General features: G+C 38.9%; 1 protein-coding gene across 1 annotated transcript; it reads right to left on the bottom strand.

Moving 5' to 3' along the window:
* Positions 1–714: 714 nt before the first annotated feature.
* Positions 715–14,363, bottom strand: CUNH3orf14 (chromosome unknown C3orf14 homolog). The gene is made up of 5 exons (XM_027882340.1): positions 14,216–14,363; positions 12,892–12,973; positions 12,023–12,146; positions 7,193–7,267; positions 715–4,685 (listed from the first exon to the last, which is right to left on the bottom strand). Exons 2-5 carry the CDS (start codon positions 12,942–12,944, stop codon positions 4,542–4,544), a joined length of 396 nt encoding a protein of 131 aa, XP_027738141.1. The 5' UTR covers positions 12,945–12,973; positions 14,216–14,363; the 3' UTR covers positions 715–4,541.
* Positions 14,364–21,865: the final 7,502 nt, after the last annotated feature.

The raw sequence follows: 21,865 nt of genomic DNA, 5'->3' as shown, positions 1-21,865 counted from the left end.
AAAAGTGTGATGTAAATACCGTCTCACACTATTTTGTTGCCTATTAGGACTTTCTGGTAGGTGATACGACTGAGAGTGAGGAGAAAGAACACCACACATTTATTTTTAAGTTCATCATCACTAGCGATAAAACTTACGGGAGAAGTGAGCATACTTCCTATCTGTATGCGTTAAAAACAGACGTATCCAAAGTAAGTAAAATGTAAAAGATACAACTGGAAGGCTCCATACACAGCGGGTACAACTTAGCGCATTTTCAAGAGCTGTTTCAACTGTGTTTAAAAGGAGTAGCAAATTCCCAAATTAAATCACACTATTTATAGCAAAGACAAAGAGCTTCACACAGCAGGAGGATGTACTAAAGAACCATTTTTTCCCACCTGTTTCCTTTGCAAGGGTTTAAGTCTATCTACATCTTCCTAGTAATCGCATATCAGAAGTAATTTAGCTCAGTAATTGTGAAACAATAGGAAGGGTGCCAATAATCGATCTGGGATTCATGACACTTGGGTTTTTTAACAGTAAACTTCTAAAATTCTAATCTTCACTCAGCAGATTAGAATTTCCTATCAGAATCACAGGGAAATAAACACCATACCTAAGCAAAGTGTTTATCACTGGCCTATTTGCTGTTCACACACTGGGCTATCACAGGCACCAACTTACATCCAACTCATACATGCAATATAACACTAAGATCCAGGAGGCAGTGACTACAGCATCAAAGCTTTATTTCATCTATAATGCAGTATATCCATGGATTATAATCCTTGAGCAAACAACATATCACAATAATGAAGACCTTAGCATTACAAATATGTTAAAACAGCTTGCATTTGGGGTGATATTTAAGGTCAAGTTGTATCTGAACACAACTATTAAAATATTATGAAAATTACCATTATGGAGTAAATAATATTTTCTTTCAGATATAACCCCTAAAAGTACATTCCATTTCAAATTTGGTTTTCTTATTTTTCAGTACGAACAAGCTCAAACTGAGCATCTCTATCCCCAACCTGCTCTATGTGAATGAAAAAGACAGAAAGGAAGAACTATAAGTTCAGCCTAAAATTTAGCTCCCAACTCCTATGAAAACATGACCCTGAATAAATATAATCAAGAGGATACCATAGTGTCAAATATCATTTGTCCAAACCAACTTATTATTTCAAATGTGCTCCCAAATTAAATTAATAGTCTTGAGGAAGATTCTGCAGAGTAAGAAATTTCTTATCCTAGGGAAAACTAGCATGCCTTCTGCTCCTGCCCCCACAGCCAGAATAACTGAGAAAGTAAAAAGCTTGGGAATGTGATGGCAGAGGTGACAAGATGGGTGAACAGGCTGTGCTCCTGGGTTAGCATTGGGGTTACTCATCTGTGCATAAACCTAAAAAATGATGATTAATCACTTCTTCTTGCAGGATACTCAAAGATGAACTTACAGACAGGCAAAACCCTTGGGTTTTCTCACTGCTCTTCTCTCAATTGCTGTTCCCCACCCACCAAAAAAGCTCAAGAAGCAACAGGCTCTTAGGACCACTACAGCTAATGTATGTATATATTTTAACATAAAAGGGCAAGTAGCAAGTCAAGACTGCAGAGTAACAAGTCAGGGTTTTTTTTTTAGGGAAAAACATTTAGTCAGGATGGGTAGGAAATTACAGAAGATATCTATAATGTAATATCTGCAATATATATTTTATATTTATATATATAAAAAGACACAGTATCTACATAGAATCAAAATGTCTAAGGTAATAGCCTTGACTTGGTGTAGAACACCCATTCAGGATAAAGCCAATATTGAATCATATCAGTATCAATCAGTTCGGGGGATTTAAAAAAATTTTTTTAAACACACTAAAGTTTCTCACTTGCTTTCTCCAATCTGTATCTATAGAAAGGCAAGCAGCAAGCTAGCCCAGCTGCAGTAAACTAAACTCAACAAATCAGGTAGAACAGGAGATGCTATATAACTACGTTCCCTGATACCGTGTGCCCCAAGGTCTGTGCCAAATCAGGAGACACTCACTCCTGTACCTTAATGTCCCTGCTGTATCCCCCCTGCCCCTACTGCTGTGCTGTTTCACAGTCATAGGCAATTGCATTCTTTTCGGACCACAGGCCAACATGAAGGCCCGTATCTCAGAGTAGTCACCTACACCCATCCCTGCTTTTAATGTTTCAATTTTTACTTTTCTGGACACATTCCTGTACAGCTTTCCTTGTACTTGTTGTCCTAGTGCTTCCAAAGTTATGCCGCAGGAAAAAATAAATTCCATTTTTGAAGATAATTTCATTTTAATCTCAAACATGCTACATGAACACCCAACTGCAGCACAGAAACTAATCCTGCTTGCAGATGCCTTTCACTGCACGCTGCCAAATCCCCATCCATCCAGCTGCCATGCCCTCAATGTCCACACACTTAGCTCTCCTTCCAGGGGAATTCACAAGGGGCAAGGAGATAGTGAGCATCTGCATTGTGTCCCAGTGGTGAGGCGGAGTCGAAAGAGATAAAGACCCAGATTATTCGCATGTATAAAGTACTTAGGGGCCCAGATTTTACTTTAAGTGATTTCCCTTTGGATGCAAAGGCCGGGATGAATCCCAGTCTTTGTTAGTGACTAACTGCTCACCCATCCCTTCATTCTGGGCATCATGTGTAATAGCTTTTCCCTTCTTGTCTGCTCAACTGGTTCCAAGTATTTGCTTTTTAAATGTGAGCTCCACAACTCTAAGATCCATCCGCATTCCCGCTAAATCAGATTGAGAATCACATTGTGAGCTTACAGAAGAAAATATTACCAAGTTGTCTTTGTGACAGAACACTGAGTAGGTATAAAATTGCAATAGTCTCTATGCCAGGTTTTTTTTAAGCTCTCAGCTTGTAAGATGAAAGCCTAATTTGATATTTTTGTAGTTATATAACAGTTCTAATATTTTGTGACATTTTGTATTGTGACACTATAGATGAAATTGTCATCGGACTGACACCCTTTACTGTTTATTCCTTAATTACAACTGTTAACAACACTGCAGAGAAGCGTGCTAATCTGCCATCACATATTATGAAAACAACGTTATTGTTACAAACACCAACACCCACTCAACAGGATAATTCTAAGATGGCAGTTTCTGTAAAAACTTATCAGTTTAATGGACACTTCAATAGAAAAAGTTTTAAATGAACTCTTAATATTCCTGTGGAAAACATACAAAAATTTTATATTGCAGCCGAAGTTTTGATTTTATTGTGTCAGTGATTCTTCATGCTACATAGAGATATATATATTTAATTAGTAGGTTACATCTCTGTAGCATGGAGATGAATAGACAGTTAACTAATAGCTTAGTAACATTTGCAATCATTACATTTTCATATCCTCAGACACTGGCAGAGATAATTTTTTTTTCTCCTACTGCCAGGTTGGGGTGGAATCATACTGTTGGATACGAGATTAAATTTTAACAGTATATTGACTCGAGTCCAGGTTCTTTATAAGAATAAAAAATAGTATTTTCTAGGCTTCTTTTTCTTAGGAAGGATTCAATTTCTGCAGACCATGTCACACACCTGAAGGATCTTCCACTGAACTGATACTGAAGTTCTGTACTGTGAATTTTTCATATCAAGTTATCCCACTTCACAATTAAACTCACCAATACTACACCTCTGTAGGAGGAAGCTAAGGACCTGTTCAGTGGCTGAAAATGAAAATATTATCTCCTCAGCTTCTATATATGCTTTGTTCTTGGACAGCCACTTCCAGCTACCTTTCAGTTTGCTTCTCTCAAACTTTTCACCTCTAAGAAAAAGTTCTCACTTGTAGATTATATCAACAGAATGAAAATAGCATTAAGGGCAGCCTCCAAGTAGCAAAAAGCCCTGGAGACTTGTTTACCTACCCCTTAGACAGAAAATACAACGTAGGCAGAAGGAGGCTGGGAAAAGCAGCACTGGTTACTGAAGTGAGGTGTAGAAGTGACGAAAGTCGCAATGACAAAAATCAGGGAAAACAGAATATGGAAATTCAAGGTTGTTCCTTCCACTACTGCTCTCATGAAGGTTTTTACAGATTCCTGGTGCTAAACCAAGGCTACTCTGTCTGATGCACACAGCCTGCCTTTCCTCCTAATGGTAAATTCCTGCTCTCTCCCTCATCCACGAACAGGCATGCAGCACAGATGACTGAAGTGAAGAAAGATAATGCAAGAATCTGTCTTTACTTATCGCACTTACATGTAGAAGCAGAGGATTAAAAATAACCTAAAACTCTTCTCATACTGAAAAAGCAATTGCCTTGGTGGAAATCTATACACCAGTGTTTCTCACTCTTGATCCTAAAAGCCCCTTTGAGGATTGCTTCTCTAATACAGAATAAAAATAAGGAATTGTACACAATGTAACAATGGAATCAATTTATCCAATAGTTAATTTTAAATTTAATTATTTACATTTCAATTTAATGGCATGATACTCTGATGATCTTCTCTGCTCAAGTAATAAATTACAAAACAAAATGCAACTAGAATGGTTATTTTTGTGAGTCGTCTTCTGAGTAGTTTATGTTCTGCTTTGTAGCTTTCATTTTCTTAAAGCCAATAGGAACTTCTGCTTTTCCTAAAAGAAATTCTTCCCACTTGGGAAGAGATTCTTTTATTGATGCCCAATAGAGAGTCTGAGAAAGATATAAGAAAAAAAAAACCTAATTTCAAAATCTGTGTCATCCTGTTTAAAACAATATATGTTTGCAAAACATTATTAAATCTTACTTTAGGAGTGAAGCAATTCAGAAAACAACAATGTACTTACACATGAAATTTCAGATTTCTAGTATGATACAAAATATCAGCCTGGAAAGATTTCATTCTGCAGCAGGAACTGTGAAGTGACTGAATGTGCCCTCTTGTGGTAAACAACAGATTAGTTTAGACCCTCACAGTACCTTTAATAAACTATTTTTCGTGATAATATATTTTTCCTGAAGTAGCTTTTATATTTAAATATGTATGTTAGGGGAATTTAATTTTGAAGTGGAAGAAAAAATGGTTCAATATCAGAAATGAAAAGTGCACATTTACCAGTGTAAACTGATTATGCTAGAAGAGTCTGCAGTAATGTAGTTCCAAATAACTGAGTAAAATTTTAGATGTGATAACTCGCTGATGAAGTAATAACCCCCAGCATTCGGACCAACAAATAATAAATAAAAAAAAAAAATCCGTATACTTAGCTTGTGGTCAAGGAAAACCACTGTGGATCATCTAACCCTTCCTCCTGCATTATGCTATGCCTCTGAGTAATGAATTTAACTTATTTTTTATCTGTGGAATTCATCTTTCATCATTTTTGTATTGGTATCCTAACAATAACTTTGTAGGATTTTCAGGAAAATTTTAAGTGCTGTGTATTATCTTTTTTCCGCAAAAATAATGCAATTGAAGAACTGTATTAAGCCAACACCTTAATCCATCCACCAATGGAAGTGTTTTTAGTCACTGATGTCCATTCAGAAAAAAGTAATTTTGTAGTAGAGAACAGTCATGGTACATATGTAGTGAGCCTTTTTATTTTACTTAATTATGTAATGTGGGAGAAACGCAGCACAAAACTGAACATCTCCCTGCAGAGTATTAGATTCCTGGCTAATCACTTTGATCCTTGCATGCAGCTCAGATATAACTATGGCTCTTGCAGATTTACAAAAATATTTTCTTCAACAGATTTACTCAAAGAATCTTTTTTGACAAGCATATGTGCTGTCACACAAAACTACTCCGACTTAGCAAGCTGGGGATCCATTATAGCCATAACTTTCAGAGTATATTAATACAGACACATATATGGCTGAGTGAAATATGCTCAGAAGTGTTTTGGAACAAAGCACGCGCAAGAATTTTGTACCATGAAAGAAAGTTTTCTTTTTCCACTATTTATAGCACTCCTCTCTAGAAGTATAAAAAAAAAAAAAAAAGCTGAAATAGGATCTTCTCCTCCAAATAGTAACTCTGCTCTCTCTAAAATTTCACCGCTGCTGCAGAGTGCAGACATTCTGCAGCCAGAGCAGTCGCTCTGCAGTCCCCAATTTGCGAGGACTTGGCTTTAATGGTGCAAGCAGCTTAACACCCAACACAGGACAGAGGAAGCAGCAGTCCAAAACTGACCCAGAAAACCCTAACTGGCGCCTCAGAAGTCCTCAAGGAGTCTAGAACTACTTCCAAACACAGTCAAAATAGGTTCAATATTAGTAGCTTGGCATCTTTCTTAGCATCAATCAAGATGTACAGGTATCCAGGAAAAAAACCGTACCCTTTTGCCTAAAAATGTCTAAAAAGAAGAATAATAAAAAAGCCACTGTCACAGTCACAGCAGGCTGTTTACAAAATGCAATGACAGATAAGAACTTTTAACAGCAACCAGAACAAGAGGTGATGACTCTCATTTAAGTAATAGCCTAAGCATGACAACAGTTGCCCAGCAGGTGTGAAGCTAAGGCACAATACACCTCTTTTCAAAGCTGACAGAGCTAAAAATGCCCTCCCCTGACAGTGCCTCAGCACCCAAACCTGTGTGGGACACTGAGCACTGTGAGGACTAAGTCACCACACAATGCAGAACCCACGAGCCACTGGGGCAAGAAACACAAGTGGGAATATGACTGCTCAAACTTTTTATATTTAAATAATGTCTTAGAGACTCCAGGTTGAGAAGCAAAAATAGAGTGTTCCTGCAGCAGCAGTGCTTTTTGTAAGCTCCCATACAACCATAAAATAACTGAATTTTCTCTGTTCATGTTGATAAACTGTTGACCCTGAAATGTAAAGATGACAATCTGTGGCAAACCAAGAATGGGACGACCATATAAACCAAATTACTCTGACATAATAAACATAGTAATCTTCTGATATTTGCAATATTAATTTTTTATATTTGACTTTACTTTAAAATAGAATTTTGTATAGATCTGAAAGCTGATAAATATTTCCACCAGAATGCTCCAGAATCTAGAGACCTTGCCCCAGAAATAAAGTTCCGTTTGCTACACAGTACACAGGCCTTTGGCTATACCAGTCAATGGATTTTAAAATCAATTATTTTCACTTTAAGAACATGCTTCGGGGGGAAAAAAACCCAACAAAATATTTGGTAAACAGCAAATAAAAAGATAAGAGTTCTAGGACTTACTTCTAACTTAACAGTTTCGGGATGTGGAAGTAAATACACTCTTTCTTGCAGCCTTTTTTCTGCTGCTTCTATATCCTAAAATACAGGCAAAGTACATTTTTAAAACAAACACTGGGAATTCTAAAAGGAAAATGCACACTCACATAAAGACATTTCACTTAATAAACCCATTAAATCTAAAAAGCATTCAAATAATCACACTGAAGCTCAAATCTTTGTTCAGCCATTCTGAAATCCAACTTATACTAGTTAGACTAACACCCTACAGCTGCTAAATATGTTTGCTGTACCTTTTTCATCCAAGAGTACATTTCAGGACCGTGTAGGACTGTTGCTGTAAAACACTGTTATTCTCTCTGGACACCAGGGTAAATTAGTTAAATCCTGTTCTATAAAACTTAAAGAAATAGAGGGGAACAGAACGTCTTTTTCTGTGCTACAAGAAGACTGAAGTATGTATTCTAGCTACTGTAACTGTAAAGTAACTAGGCAAATTATGTTCAAGATCTTTACTTCTTAAGACAAAGATGACTTGCTAATATGCATGCATAACATGTGCACAAAAATGTAGAGCTGCAGCAAGCTGTTCACCAGACAAACTTGGATGACAATGCACCTCACATAGCTTTCTTACAAAAAAAAATCTGTATTTGGGTTTCTGCTTGTCCAGTGGATGTGTGCTGGATTCACAAAGGCCTAAATACATTAAAAAAAAAAAAAAGGAAAAAGAAAAAAAAAAAAAGAAGCAACCAAAAAAACAACAGCAACAAACAAATCAAAGCATGCCCCTAAACTCAGCACCCTCCCCCTTTGAAGTTCTGACCCGTTCTTGTGGGCTTAGTTCCATACCCAAACATTGAAGAGATTGAGTGGTGGGCAGATGAAGAGAGACAGAAAGGGACGTGGGAGTGGGGTGTGAAGAAGCCAAAGCTGAACAGAGTGGAGGGGGAAAGAAAGTATAGCAGATGGCAGAGTTGGGAGCAGAGAGCGGGTGTGAAGAGTACAACAGAAAAACTAAATGAGAGAGGAAATTCCCCAAAGGGACTTCCCAAATATTCACCACCACTGCCGCTGAAAGGAAGAGTGAGATTCTGGAGGAGCATATCCACAAGAGAGACCAAACATGATTACTCGTATTGAATAATAGCCAGTCTGAATGTTTCAATAAGAACACAGTGCTTGACTAGGGCTTAGTTTGAAAAATATGACTCAAATTCAGTAGAGTATGATTAATAAAAGCAAAAAACCCAGCCTTACTGTTAGCTGAAGTTCAGCTTAGTGAACTTCAGATACAGTCAGTTCATTCAATTTACAGTCTTCATCTTATTTCATGAATTCCTTTTACAGTATGACTGTACTCTCTTGTACATGATTACAAACCTAATCCACGCAAAACCGTTCTCCCTTTTCTACAGCAAAATCCAGACTGCTGTAGGAAGTTAAAGGATGTTTGAGAAAAATCTGAGACTTAGTTTGCTCTATCCAAATCCTCGGAAGCAGCAAGTAGCTGTCCCTTTTCAGGTGAGAAAAGACTAATGGGATAAACATAAAGGGGGAAAAGAGCAATGACAGAAGCCATTTGAAATCACGATGTCAAAATAACAGAGGCCAACACAAACTGAAGTAACTTAAGGAAGGAATTTCTCTGTTGCACATACTTAGAACAGATACACCACCAACAGCACCAAATGTAGCTCGTGTTAGAATAGCTCAGGCCAAGTCTGGAGAATTTATCACAACACTGGAAAAATGATTAATCAGTAATGTTCACCTCATTCTTCCATAGGATTTTCCTAATTTCTGACTCCTTCTTCCTAATTACTGGAGGAATTTTAGCAGGAAGGAAGAACATCAATCATTACTTCTTTATATACTCGGCCAAGTCACTGGAATGTTTATGGTGATAGGAAATGAGTGTCTTTCAGGCAAGAAAGGAGACAGCAGTTGTGCATATATGTTTAGAAGAGAAGGTCACTTTGGCATAGCCTAGATATTGGACGTGTCTTTTTGTTGCTCACTCCAGTTTGTATGTTGTGCAGTCTATTGTCATTCAGAATACTGATTTAATGACAGACAGTGAAAGAAATTTTTGCTGGAAGGTGTAGTATGCTTTAGAAAATAACTGTAACTACTGAAAGATTAGATGGCACTTCTTGTGTGTCTACACAACTGGTAAGCTTTGTAGGAAAAATAAATCCCTGTCATCAATATAAAAATAAATACATCAGCAATATAAACTTCTTTGGAAAAAAACCAGCAAATCGAATATGTCACAGTACTGAAAAAAAGAGAGCATCTTACAGTGCTTCCCCTAAAACCACAAGGACTGGAACAAAAACAATTCAAGACCCTTCCCCAGAGGTAAAATGGAATGTGTGACACATGCATTGCTTTTAGGGGACCAAATTCAGCTGTCACTTATATTGATATCAGTCTGGCAGAATCCCACTTAAATAATTCTGGAATTACATGCCTGGGAAGGAAAGCAAATTTGCTCTAAATTACCTTCCCAATACTAATTACTATACAGCATATTCTTTCTTTTCTATTTCATGTTACAAGCTGTTGCAAAGTAATACATATTTCTAAACACAAGAAATATCACTGAGAAACAAATGTCATAAATTAGATTACAAATACTAGTCTAATTTCTGCTTTTATTACGACAACATTATATAAGCACCAAATGATACAGATTTCCCCAAATCTGCAGCCTCCCTCTAAAGACATCAAGGAAAATACTCTGATAATTATGTTAAAATGCTGAACAAGTGCTTATAATGTCAAAATTTCAATTAAAAAAAAGGTTAGTTCCTTGCTTACTACTGATTAGAATTTCATCTTGAAACCTTTCCTGTGCATAAATACCAACTAGCACAGAGAAAGACAAATGCCTTTTGCTACGATCTATTACTGAAAACAACCGATTTTGCTTACACGCAGAAAACCAGAAATGCAAATAAAAAAATAACACTTCGTCATGTCCATGTATTTTTGAGTAGGCCAAATCAACAACTCTCCACATGGTAACTGTGAAATGTACAGTGCCTGGTATCAGGAACAATATTCTGAAGCTGGCACATTAATCAGTCTTGTTTTCAAGCTTCTCATATATTATGCTGCATAGATTTTTTTTTCCTGTTTTCTTCTGTTATCAAAAAGCATCTGCAGGAGTGCATGCTTGTTAAAACTAGTATAAAATTAATAGATTTAAACTGATTTATGCTGCTTTATCCTGCAACAGAATTTGTTTTGATACATATGTTTTTGCTTTTTTTCTGTACAAACACCAACATTTCTGACACTTGAAAGGAACAATTTTGAGGATGTGACAGAAGACGGCAAATATCTGTTTAACTGCAGAAATATTTACACTCTGTATATGTCTGAGCTATTGTTAACATTTCCAATACAATAAAGCTTTCAGCATGGAAAAACAAATTCTGCATTTATTGTGTTTGCCTGCATGTGTAAACTGAGAACGCATTTATAAATGCAAATAATTTATAAAATACTATATTTATGAAGTAAAAATCTAACCTAAAATGCATATGGAAAATTGGATCATAACGGCTCAAATTAGTAAATCAGTGGAGGAGGAGCTATGGAAAAACAAAATCCAAACCATTCACTTCTCCCTGGCCTCCCAGTGAAGCACCTGCACTTATCCATACCCTATACAGGGGGGAATGATTGCCCCAGCCCAGAACGCACCAGTTTGCCAGTCCAAGCTGAAAAATCATAGAATAGTTAGGAAGGCATCCCTGTCTAACTGTTTCACCTTGTCTACCCCTCCCTGAGTATAACTTCCACTTAAATACAAAGAGGGCCTTCAGTGAAATTATACCCACCCAAAATCTGAACATTTTAAACCTGAACCAGGTTCTGCATGAAGAAACAAAAGATTTTGGATTTTGGACACAATCTTGTAATCATCTAGAGTAACGTTTACTTTTTCAGTAAACGCAATATATACAATTTGGACCCTTAATAAAAATGAGTTTAAAGAAAATGCACAGGAGGTTCAGTTTTCTGCTATTTCCTGAACAACCAACAGGCATTTTTCAAAAGCATCGTGTCAGTGGCCAAGTGCATCTCTTCAAATTCAGATGCCTAAGCCTGGGGTTCCAGAGGAAGCTTTTAGCATTCCAGTCCCTGCCATCAAACCTAGATCTTTTTAATTGCCCATTCTCCAGTGTCTGCTGAATTTCTATAGGAAACACAAATCTTACCTAAATCCAACAAGAGGTATTTGGACAGCTATGAACAATATAATAATGGTGTCACCTCTAGGAAGAACCAGAAACACCAAACACTACTTTTACAGACTTGCAAGTAAGACTCCTGCAGTCACTCAACACCTCTTTAAAGAGAAACACCAAACTGAAAATCTCTTCCACAACTTAATGCAACCAAGGTGGGGGAGCAATTCCTCCCCTGGACCAAAAGCACTGTAGCCTGGTCAGCCCCTCTTTCCAAACATACCCCCGTGTCTTGAATCAAAGCGTAGAGGGGCTGTGAGTCCTGTCAGACCCCTAAGTTCTCTCAAGCAGACATGTACTAGCACATGTTGCCTCTCCTCATGTACTTTAAAAAAAGAAATAAAAATACATAGTAGCAGCTTCCACCACCAGGCTTTTATAAGAAGGGCACGGGAAATAGGTAGTGATGCCATCAGATAATAAAGACTTGTCATTCAATACTTTTTGGTCAGGTTCCAGAAGAGGGAACTGTACAGGGGAGAATGCAAATGACAACTACACTTTTTAATTATCTAAGCTACATAACCGTGACATTTTGATGCGGTTCAGGGTAGTTGCAGAAACTTACATTTAAAAGTGCTGCATTCCTTTTACGAGCTGCATCAGCTGCTTGAGTTTGCCATGTCTTTTTAGTCTTTTTGTCTCCTAGATAAGTCTCCATCTGCTGTAGCAGCTCTGATCTCTGAGACAGTCTACAAAGGAAAACATTTTGCTAAGTGGGTAGAACATTTTGCTCAGGAGCTAGAAAATAACCTTTTTACCTTACCCAGTTTTCTCAAAACTATGGGGCTAATTAAGCCGGCTGCAGGGTGGGTGTGCTGGAGGAGGGAAAAGGTACAGGCAGGCATCACCTGCTGTGCTTGTATAAAGCTATAACGTTGTAACCAGCAGCCCTCATATGCTAAGGTGCTTAGAAACCCTGAATCTCCCAGAACAGGAAAGACAGGGTGGGTTGGGGTGACTTGATCAGTACTACTTTTTCCGGTTCTTTGTTCGCGAAGACTGGCCATTACTTACTTACTTTACTTTTGCTCACTGGCACGTACTGGTTGTTACAAGAAAAACAGATTTTTCTGATTCATTACTGTATTTGCCTCACAATCTGAGTTTACAGGGCAACAAGGAGGCAATTCTCTAACTGGGACACTGAATGAGAGAATCCAATTACCTTCCCCAAACAGGAATTTAACAGTGACAGGAGGTTAACAATGGAGATTTTAAACCAGTGCCACCATTGGAAGTCAGAAAACTCATCAACCTAGATACCCTTAACGGCAGGCAAGGATGCGAATTCCAATGGTTCATGAAGGAAGGGTGCCACCTCCTGGAACTCCAGCCCCTTGCAGAGCTCGGATTCACGGGCACCGAGGGTCATGTGCAGGGAGGTCTCACACGACCCCAGCACAAGCTGCTGCGAGGCAGGACACAACTACTTACATCTCCTCGTGTCTCCGAGCAAGGTGAACCTCCTGAGCCAAATAGGATGACATTGTCAGTTGTTTGCCCTGGGTTTGTCACCCTATAAAAGGGAAACCAAGTGAAATTAAAATCTTCCAAAGATACACATCAACACACAATTTTCAGTATTAAACAATTCTGGTTAAAAAGTTGCACACATTATATTTACACGTCAGCTATCTACACAAAACATGCCACAAGACATTGCTACACTATGCTTTGAATACATTCACACTGCTAATGTTCACAATATGTTTTAGGAAAATCCTACTATATTCTAATAATTTATGGGGAAATTAAAATTTTACTTTGAGTTTCAGATTCAGCATTAAGTTTTCTCAAGTACCAGATGCTTGCAAAAACTGTGTATTACTGTTTATAGTACTGATTTCTGGCTTTTGTCATGTTACAGTGAACACAGAGTTACTTGTACAATATGATTTTTAACTACTTCTCACAGATACAGTGCCCTGTTCATAGGAAACTGTTTATGTACAGGCATGATTAAACTAAGTAACTTAAGTTAATATATCTTTTTTAAGCAGTTGAAAAATTAAGTGAAAACTTCTGGTCTTCAGCACTGTAACTCAGAACATGAGAGAGTACACAGTTTAAATAGTTTACATCTTACTGGTTCTTTTTGCTGAGCCATCAAGGGGATCAAGTGCCCCCTGATGCAAATAAAGATCCTACAGAACTTTTCAGAAGGCTGAAAGTGTTTTACAGACCTTTTTTTTTTTTTTTCCACCTCAGAAGTGACTGCGTTGTCGTCACGTCAAATAAAATCAAATAATTTATCACACGTTCATAAGATTAAAGGGTGCGAGAGCTGAAAGATCTCATCAAGGTGAAGAGAACGCTGGGAAAGGCCTCTTTGTCAAGAGTCACACTAAAACCAGCTACTTACACGTGGGCTCTCGGGAGCGCCCACAGCTCCCAGCGGGAGCGATAAAGCAGCACCAGCCCGAGCGTCCTCCGCCCGCAGCTGGCCCGGGCGGCTGCCAAGGCCAGAGGCAGCCCGGGAGGAGCCCACGCAGGCAGCCCCCAGCTCGTCAGCAGCTCCGGGGAGGTCCCTGGGGCCGAGGGACGGGACGGGACGGGACGGGACGGGACCCTTCGGTCCCCTCGGGCCGCGGCCCTGACAGGGCGGGAGCGCCGCGCACCGCCCGAGCCCTACCATTGGGGAAGGGGAGGGGAGGCAGGATTCACCATCGCGTCGGAATGCACCACCCCGCAGAATCGAGGGAGGAGAATTCAGGCGATAAACAAACAATTACATAAGTAAACAAACCAGGCCGTTTACCTTTAGCCTCTCCGGCTTCCAAAAGGAAGGCGACCACCCGCCATGGTCTCCGGGACGCCTTAAAACAACCCCCCGCCCTTACCCCCCCCACCCCACGCGGCTGCCATGCAGACGGCCGGAAAGGTGGGGCCGAGCCGTCGGTTCGGTGGGCGGGGTCGGGCGGGACCAGGACCCACCTTCGCCCCGGGGATTGGAGGAGCGGGGCGGCGCCGGACCAATCAGGGCCGGGCGCGGCGGCTCTGAGGGCCGGGCGGTGCCGGTGCTTTCACCTCACGGAGCCCGCGGGTCGCGGCTCCTCTCGGGCTGTGCCCGGGGGTGTTTGCGTTCAAAACAACTGCTCTGTCCCCACGCGGGGGACACAGCGTTCCATGTCCGGCCCGGGGAGTGCGCCCGGAGCGCCAGCCCGGCTCTCCGCGTGGTTTCCAAACCCTCTGGCGTGATCCTGCCCCTGTGTGTTTGTCAGAGTTGAGTTCCTTCCCGTCGCCAGCGCTGGAGAGCTGCAGAGGCGACTCCTGTCCTTTACAGTCAAACTTACATCAAAATGTGCTTCAAATAAAAAAGCACAATTAGTCCACCCTTTTTTTTTTTTCTAATTAATGTTTTGTCCTTAGCAGAAAACATAAACCCAAATATTCCAAGCCAGATAAAGCTGAAAGATAATTTTTTTATAATTTCATTGGTGGCCGATAGATTTATACACATTTGCAGCTGCAGACAGTTTCTAAAATCTGCTCTGAAAGCGCTTGTATTCCCTAAATGTTTTCTTTCTAAGCATCCTCTGATCCTAGTTTAAGATGGCTCATCACAAGCCTTTTTTCTGCAGATCAGAAGTTTCTTCTTGAGATTATTCATCTCTTTATATTTTCTACTTTTTTCCCATTCTCTGATTTTATATTTCTGCAACAAATTCATATTAATTCACTTCATGACATAAATACAAGTCCTTTAGTGTACTTGTCAACTTACCAGTGCTTATTGCAGCAGTCAGGATAAATAGTACTTAAAAACTTACTTTAATTTTTTTTTTTTTATCATTGTGATTTAAAGACAAGACTTTCCAATAGATGACACGGAGACATAGGAGTCAGTCGTCATTTCTAATGGTGCGGAAAGCTAATGGTTACGGTCTCACTAAATTTAACAGAAAGCCCCAGCGTTTTGCATATTCCATTTTGAGCTACGCCAGCTCTCTGTAATGGCTGTGATCTTTCTTTCTTGTAGCATTTAATGAATTTCAGGAAGAATAGAGACAAACTGAAGTTTGGCTTACATAAACCATTATGGATGCCATTTGTGGAGAGAATGCAAAGAGCATTTTAGTTAAGTTACAGATACTATCAATTGTTCAGTGTAGCGGAAACAGAGACAGGATGGAAGCCATAATTTCTGCCTTATGTGACAGTGGGTGAAGTTCATAGCTAATGAGCTATAAACTCTTATTTTAGCCTAGATCAGTTCTGGACTTGTCAAGAATATAAACTTTAAATTCAATGAAAAAAAAAAAATAGTGCTAGTAACAGCCAGAAATCTCCATGTGCTGCTTTGGGATGGGGTACAGTTAATTTTCTTCACAGTAGCTGGTCCAACTGACCCAAGGGATATTCCAGACCATATGGTGTCATGCTTAGTATATAGACCTGGGGGAAGAAGTCATGTACATGGGGAAAGGCATTCTCCTACATACCTGAATGCACTGGCACCTCACTGCACTGTGTTCTACTGTTAAATGCGTGTCATATCACGTGTGTTTCCCCCCACCTCAGTTTCCAGTCACACTGTGCATCTTACAGAAAAAAACCCCACCTTTAATAATACTTATAAAAAGCCTTTTTTCCACCCTGATACTGTCTTCATTACTTCATTACTTCTTCTCTCCTTATGTGAGTTTACTGTTGGATCATTGCTACAAAAATCTGAGAAACTGGATACCTGACAGCGGGCCCCTGAGATCTGTATTTACTGCCCAATAGTGCTCATATGACCATGTGTGCATTTTGTAGTCCCTCTGCTGCTTGGTCACAGTCTGCAGTAGAAGTGTAAGCATGAGACTGTGTGTTCCATGAGCGCTTAAATATGGATTAAAGACTTAATGTTAGCACTAAAATGAGAGCATTGTGACCCTAGGTTTTCCTGAACACTGCAATTTGAGTTTGCTCTGAAAATGGTTTATGAGAGAAATTGGTGAATTGTGACACTAGGTGGCACTTAAATACAGCTAACAAAAAATTTTGTCTCTTTCAACACACAAAAACAGTCACACACATTCTGTTCTAACATGCAGTTAATTATATCTCAAAATGATGTCTTGGATTGATATTACTAAACAAACATGTATAAAATGTAATTACCGACAAGTGAAATAAATACTGTGGGCTTATAATTGCAAGATATGTTTTTTGCTTATAATATGCTACACACCTGTGCGTAGTTTATATAGATGGTATTTTATTTTGTCATTTTTACTAACATTTAGGATGGCACAATTTAGCTTTATGTGCGTTTAGTTACTGCTACAAATTTTCGCCATATGTCAGTTTTTAAAGAAGGAAATGTTTTTATGTATTGGGATTGAAAGACATGAGTATTTCAAAGGGAAAACTGTAAGAAAGGAGTTTTTGTTATACGAAACTGCCTCAAAACTTTTTTAAAGAAATGCATATGTTACATGTTTTTTTGCTTTGCTTTCCTCTTTTTTTTGTCTTCCCTTACCTTTTGGAGGTACAACTCCATTGGTACAGTAGCTTAATATCCACTTCGAGGCTGAGGTCTATTGGTTCATAAATCTTTGTTTCAGGTGAACCAGAACCCAAACAGCAGACCAGGATGGGCTCAGCATCCATCAGCTGGTGTAATAATAGTTGTCCAAACTAGAGACAGCTGGGTCAAGTTCAGAAACAGAGTTGGAAGACCTGTGTGAAGAGGAAGAACAAAGAGCTGTGAGTTTGAGGACACAGAGGTGGTGAAACTTCAGCTGGTTTGTGTGCTTGCCAAAGTGTGATATAAAACTGTGCATCAGGCCAGGCCAGGCTCTGTCCAATGTCAAAAGAAAAAAAGTAATGTTCTTGGTAAAAGGATGTAAGGCAGAGAATATTTTTTTAAATGTTTCAAGTACAGATAAAAGCTTGATAAATAGGACAAAGCTAAGAAAATCAGTATTCAAGTGCAAATTTTTTTTTTCTTTTGAGAACGATCCTTTAAGGTTCTGGAAATACAAGCTAGCCTAGAAGTTCTTCAGCCAATTTACTGATGCACCCACTCAGTCTTGTCAAGGGGATACACACCCCAGCAGGGTATGTAGTCTCCATCAGTAGTTTCTGTGGTATAGCTACTTCTTTTTGAAGAGTTCAAGAAAATAATTTGGCCCTTAAGTAATGATATTAAGTCTTCTCTTTAAAAAAAAGTTTAAAAAAAAATCTACAGGTCTCGACTGACTTTAACAGATATACAAGTAGTAGAATGCTTTACAAGTAATTATAATAACTATTTACAGTAATTAGCTTGAATCTAATTGCTTCTCAGCATGTTAGGGTAGTAAATTACAGCTTTATTTCAAACAACTCCTGTTGTCTGTTTTCCCTAAACTCCACACAGGAAACCCAATAAAAACAAACACTTGGAGAACCACCATTCTCAGTTCCTGTTTGAAGTAGGTCAATGGAGGTACTCAGCTTTGATCTTAAAAGCATCACTTCCCTACCCATGTAGGCTGCATCTTTCCTCCCCAGCACACTGAGAGCAAGGCCCTCCTGAGAGCAAAAGAGGGTGAACAAGAGGGACAGAAATACACCTTTTGGCTCCTAAGGCAGAGAGTCATGTCAGATGGTTTATAGATGGGAAGGCTGATTTTCCCAGATTCCCCCCTGTAATCAGTGCAAAGAGATCAGCTCTCGACCTCAGTGTAGGCACCAGGCTGAGCATTTGGAGTTGCTCTGAAGGACTAGAGACGTCGTTCTCTACAAGCTACATAGAGAGCTTTGAGAAACTGCCTTCCTGAGATTGGTGCCTGTAATTATGCACCTGATCAGTGTCTGACCATCTGCTTCAAAACCATCCACAGCTTATGTCTTTCACACCCTAGTGGAGTTTCATTGGAGTTCCTCAAGGCTGACCTTGCCTGCTGCACAGACAGAAAGTCTGTCAGCTTTGATCTGGTTTGAGATTCCTATTGGAAACCGCAGCAAGTTCATTGAGGAACAGGTCAGTGCCTGCTGATTTCACGCGGATCCAATCATGTGCAGGTACTGCTGGTTATTTAAACAGTCCAGCTGAGTTCCCACAGCATTTCAAATGAACTGGACTATTTGACTTTGTGTCCACTCTTACTGCAGGTTGATGATAGACATCATCTTCAGTTCCAGGGTGTTTGCACTGGGTATACAAGTCACCCTATAACTTTTAGCCACTATAAGAAAGTGATGCTATTGCCATCTGGTCTTACATTAAAATTGTCTTTTTCTGTAATGATGATACATCTACAGCAGAAAAAAGTACTTTGAATTTTAATATGTGCGTTTATGCGACTGTCAAGATGCCTGATATTAATAGCTTGACTTTTACTGTAAGCAGAGGTAGAAGAAATAACACCACCTTCAAAGTTCTGGCACAGTTTCCTTAAGAGCTGGATTCTCAGACCATCATTTCTGGTTTTTTGTCATACAAACCTCAGGAGCAATGTTTTATTTTTTTTTTAATTTCAGTTAGATTTTGAATGCTTTTATTATAAGTTTCTTCAACTCCTGAGAGAAATTAGAGAAGCAACAATGCTTCACTTATTGCATAACATCAACATTTACTGACAATAAAAATAACTGAACTTGCACAAGAAGCCAATTTCTAATAAACCCTTTTACTAGGTTGTTGTTATGAGGCTTGAGCTTTTCACTTTTTACAAAAAAGGCATTTTTAAAGAAAGGTCAGTCAATCTTTTTAGAAGGATTTAATAAATGACTTTTCCCCCCTTACCGAATTTAGTCTTTTGTTGAATTGTTTCCGTCCCTATTAAAGCTTCACAAAAATGTACCTTCTATTATATTTCTTCTAATAGGTTTCTCAGCCTTATAACTGTAATAAATTTGTCTGTCTAGCTTCGCTGAACACTGGACTTGAAAATCCTACCACAACAGATTAGAAATATAACCATTTCTAAACCCTTTCAAGAAGTTTTACCCTTTCTTTCAACACATTTTATGTACTCAGCAATTCAGTGAAAACAACCTTTCAGAGTCATTCTTTAAACTCTCTTTCTTGGTGATAGCACAGTCGAGTCATTTGATCAGTCAGTTAGAAAGCCCGAGTTCTGTTCCCATCTCTGCCAGCATGGATTCATAGTCTGAACCAACTCACTGAAAGCCAACATTTTCTTAAGTGTTCATTCAGAGGAAGTGACCAACTTGACCCACATAGGACTTGATTTTCAGAGCAGCTGAGTGTTCAGACCTACAATTTCAATAATTTTGAGCAGGGTGCTGGGGGGTGGGAGGAAAGTCTAGTAGCATCTTGTGTGGACACTAGAAATGAAAATTCCTCTATTTTGCTTCTATAAAATTTAGTTGTTGATTTTGGTTGTCTTTTTTTTTTTTTTTTTTTTTTAAAGCAAAGAAGTTACATTTTTTAGAAACACAAAATACTGTTTTAATAAAAAAATTCTCTAATTCTCTTGAGGAAATGTTTTGAAGTTTGAATGGATTAATGCAAAGAGAACATAACAAAAAGTTTAGAACATTAATAACCACTCTAAAAGCAAAGAAGCAAGCAGCATGATCACATAAATCTAAGAAAAGCAAATAGAATCTAGATATCTCTAGCCCTGTGTCATAAAATGATCCAGCTTTTCTTTATAACACTATGTAAAGTAGAAATAGCAATGTGTCATATTTGTTTTGTATGGATGAATGGGAAGCAGAGAGAGGCAAGGGTTATCTAAGTAATATAAGTATGTAATTAATGAATATGTCCAAAGGACACAAATAATCTGCACTAATCCCAAATTACAGCACATATTTTATCCTTCAATTTACCCCCCACCTCAAGTTTACCCTTTAATCAGCAAATGGAGAAAAGGTGGATTATCTCACCCCTCTTTCCTTGTGAGAGAAGTGTTAAGGGATCTCCTTGCCTGTCATGGCTCATTCCACTTGTTTGACCAGCTGTGATGATTCTGGTGTGTTTCTGGTCACCAGAGTTCAAGAAAAATGAAAAGGTATAGAAAAAGCTTTTAGGATGATCAAGATAGTGGAGCAAGCTTGTTTTGTGAGAAAAGAGTAAAATGTTTGGCTTATTTATCAAAACAGAAGTAGGAAGAGTATCTGATTGTTTTCTACTAACACATGATAGTTTTATCATCACTGAAAAAATCTTTTAAAGCAAAAAGATAGTGCTAGCAGAAGAACAAAATGAATGTAATCCAGTTGCGTCCCTGCCCATGGCAGAGGGGTTGGAACTAGATGACCTTTAAGGTCCTTCCAACCCAAACCATTCTATGATTCTATAATGAATAAAACTTCTATTGAACAGAGAAGTTTTAGGAAAGTACTTAAGCAGGTGAACTTCTAGGGCAGCCTCCTAGACAGAACAGAGGGGGAGGAAGAGCAAGAAAATGGGGCCATTTTAACACAGACCTTCATCCATTTGTGACACACAGTCTGAGCCGTGACTTTCCGGTGACCTTCAGGGGGAAGCCTGACTTGCAGAGCCTTTCCAAAGACAAGTCTTTCTAGCAGGCATGCTCTGCTGAGCCGTGCTGGTGAAGTGCCAGAATCCCATCATCAGCACCAATATTGTTATCAGCTGCTAGTAGTCATTGAGAGAAAACTTGGAAATTAAACTCCAGGTCACCTGCTGCTCTGTGCCTCTGGCTATGCAGTATTGCAGAGGGAAAACCTGTAATAAACCACACAATGCTCAACTTGTGCAGTCTGCTGGGCTCTGCCTGCCAAGCCAGCCTGACCAGTTGACGCCAGTGCTCTGTAGGTGTGTAGAGCATTGCTACACCTTTCAGGCACTGGAAGGAGAATGTTTTGGACACAATATTTCCGTCTTTTTAACATAAGATCTCCCTGCCTGTGTAGGCTTCCTAATGTAACCTTCTGTTTCTTGTGATCTCCCTATAAGCTTCACATTACAAAGTCCTACATGACATTATTTGTAGTTGGATGTTTGTCTGAACCTCTTTCGTAGCCTAAGGCGCACAAAGGCAGGTGAATTTAAATTTTAGCTTTCAAGTTAGTTTTCAAACGCTGTCAGTTTAAAATATTAAAATAACAGCAAGTTCTAACAACATTCCCAGATTTTCTTGCCCAATTGACTGTCTTTGGCATTACTGAACCAGACTCTATTTGTGATCAGAGTTATGGACAGCACTATGGAGCCCAGGCTTTAAAATAACTCAGTAAAAATGTCAGTGCTGCCATTGATGTGAAAAGGGTCAGCACTTGCTTTTCTGTCATTTATGTTTCAGCCTAGCAATAACATAGTAAAGGAGATTTTCTTTGGAAAGGTGAAGCAGTAAGAAATATGAGAAAATAAATACATTCCAAGGAATGAGAAAATTACTTTCCTTAGAGAGTATCATTTATTTTCTTCATTAAACCATATCACGGAATGATATCAGTTGATGGTTAGCTGTTTAGCTTCTGAAAATAGACATAACTG

This window comes from Empidonax traillii, unplaced genomic scaffold (genome assembly GCF_003031625.1).
Source record: "Empidonax traillii isolate 1590-97213 ecotype Southwest subspecies unplaced genomic scaffold, ASM303162v1 scaffold104:size2570737, whole genome shotgun sequence".
Classification (NCBI taxonomy): domain Eukaryota; kingdom Metazoa; phylum Chordata; class Aves; order Passeriformes; family Tyrannidae; genus Empidonax; species Empidonax traillii.
Note: the sequence above shows the minus strand (reverse complement) of the source record. Positions and strands in the feature narration are given on the sequence as shown.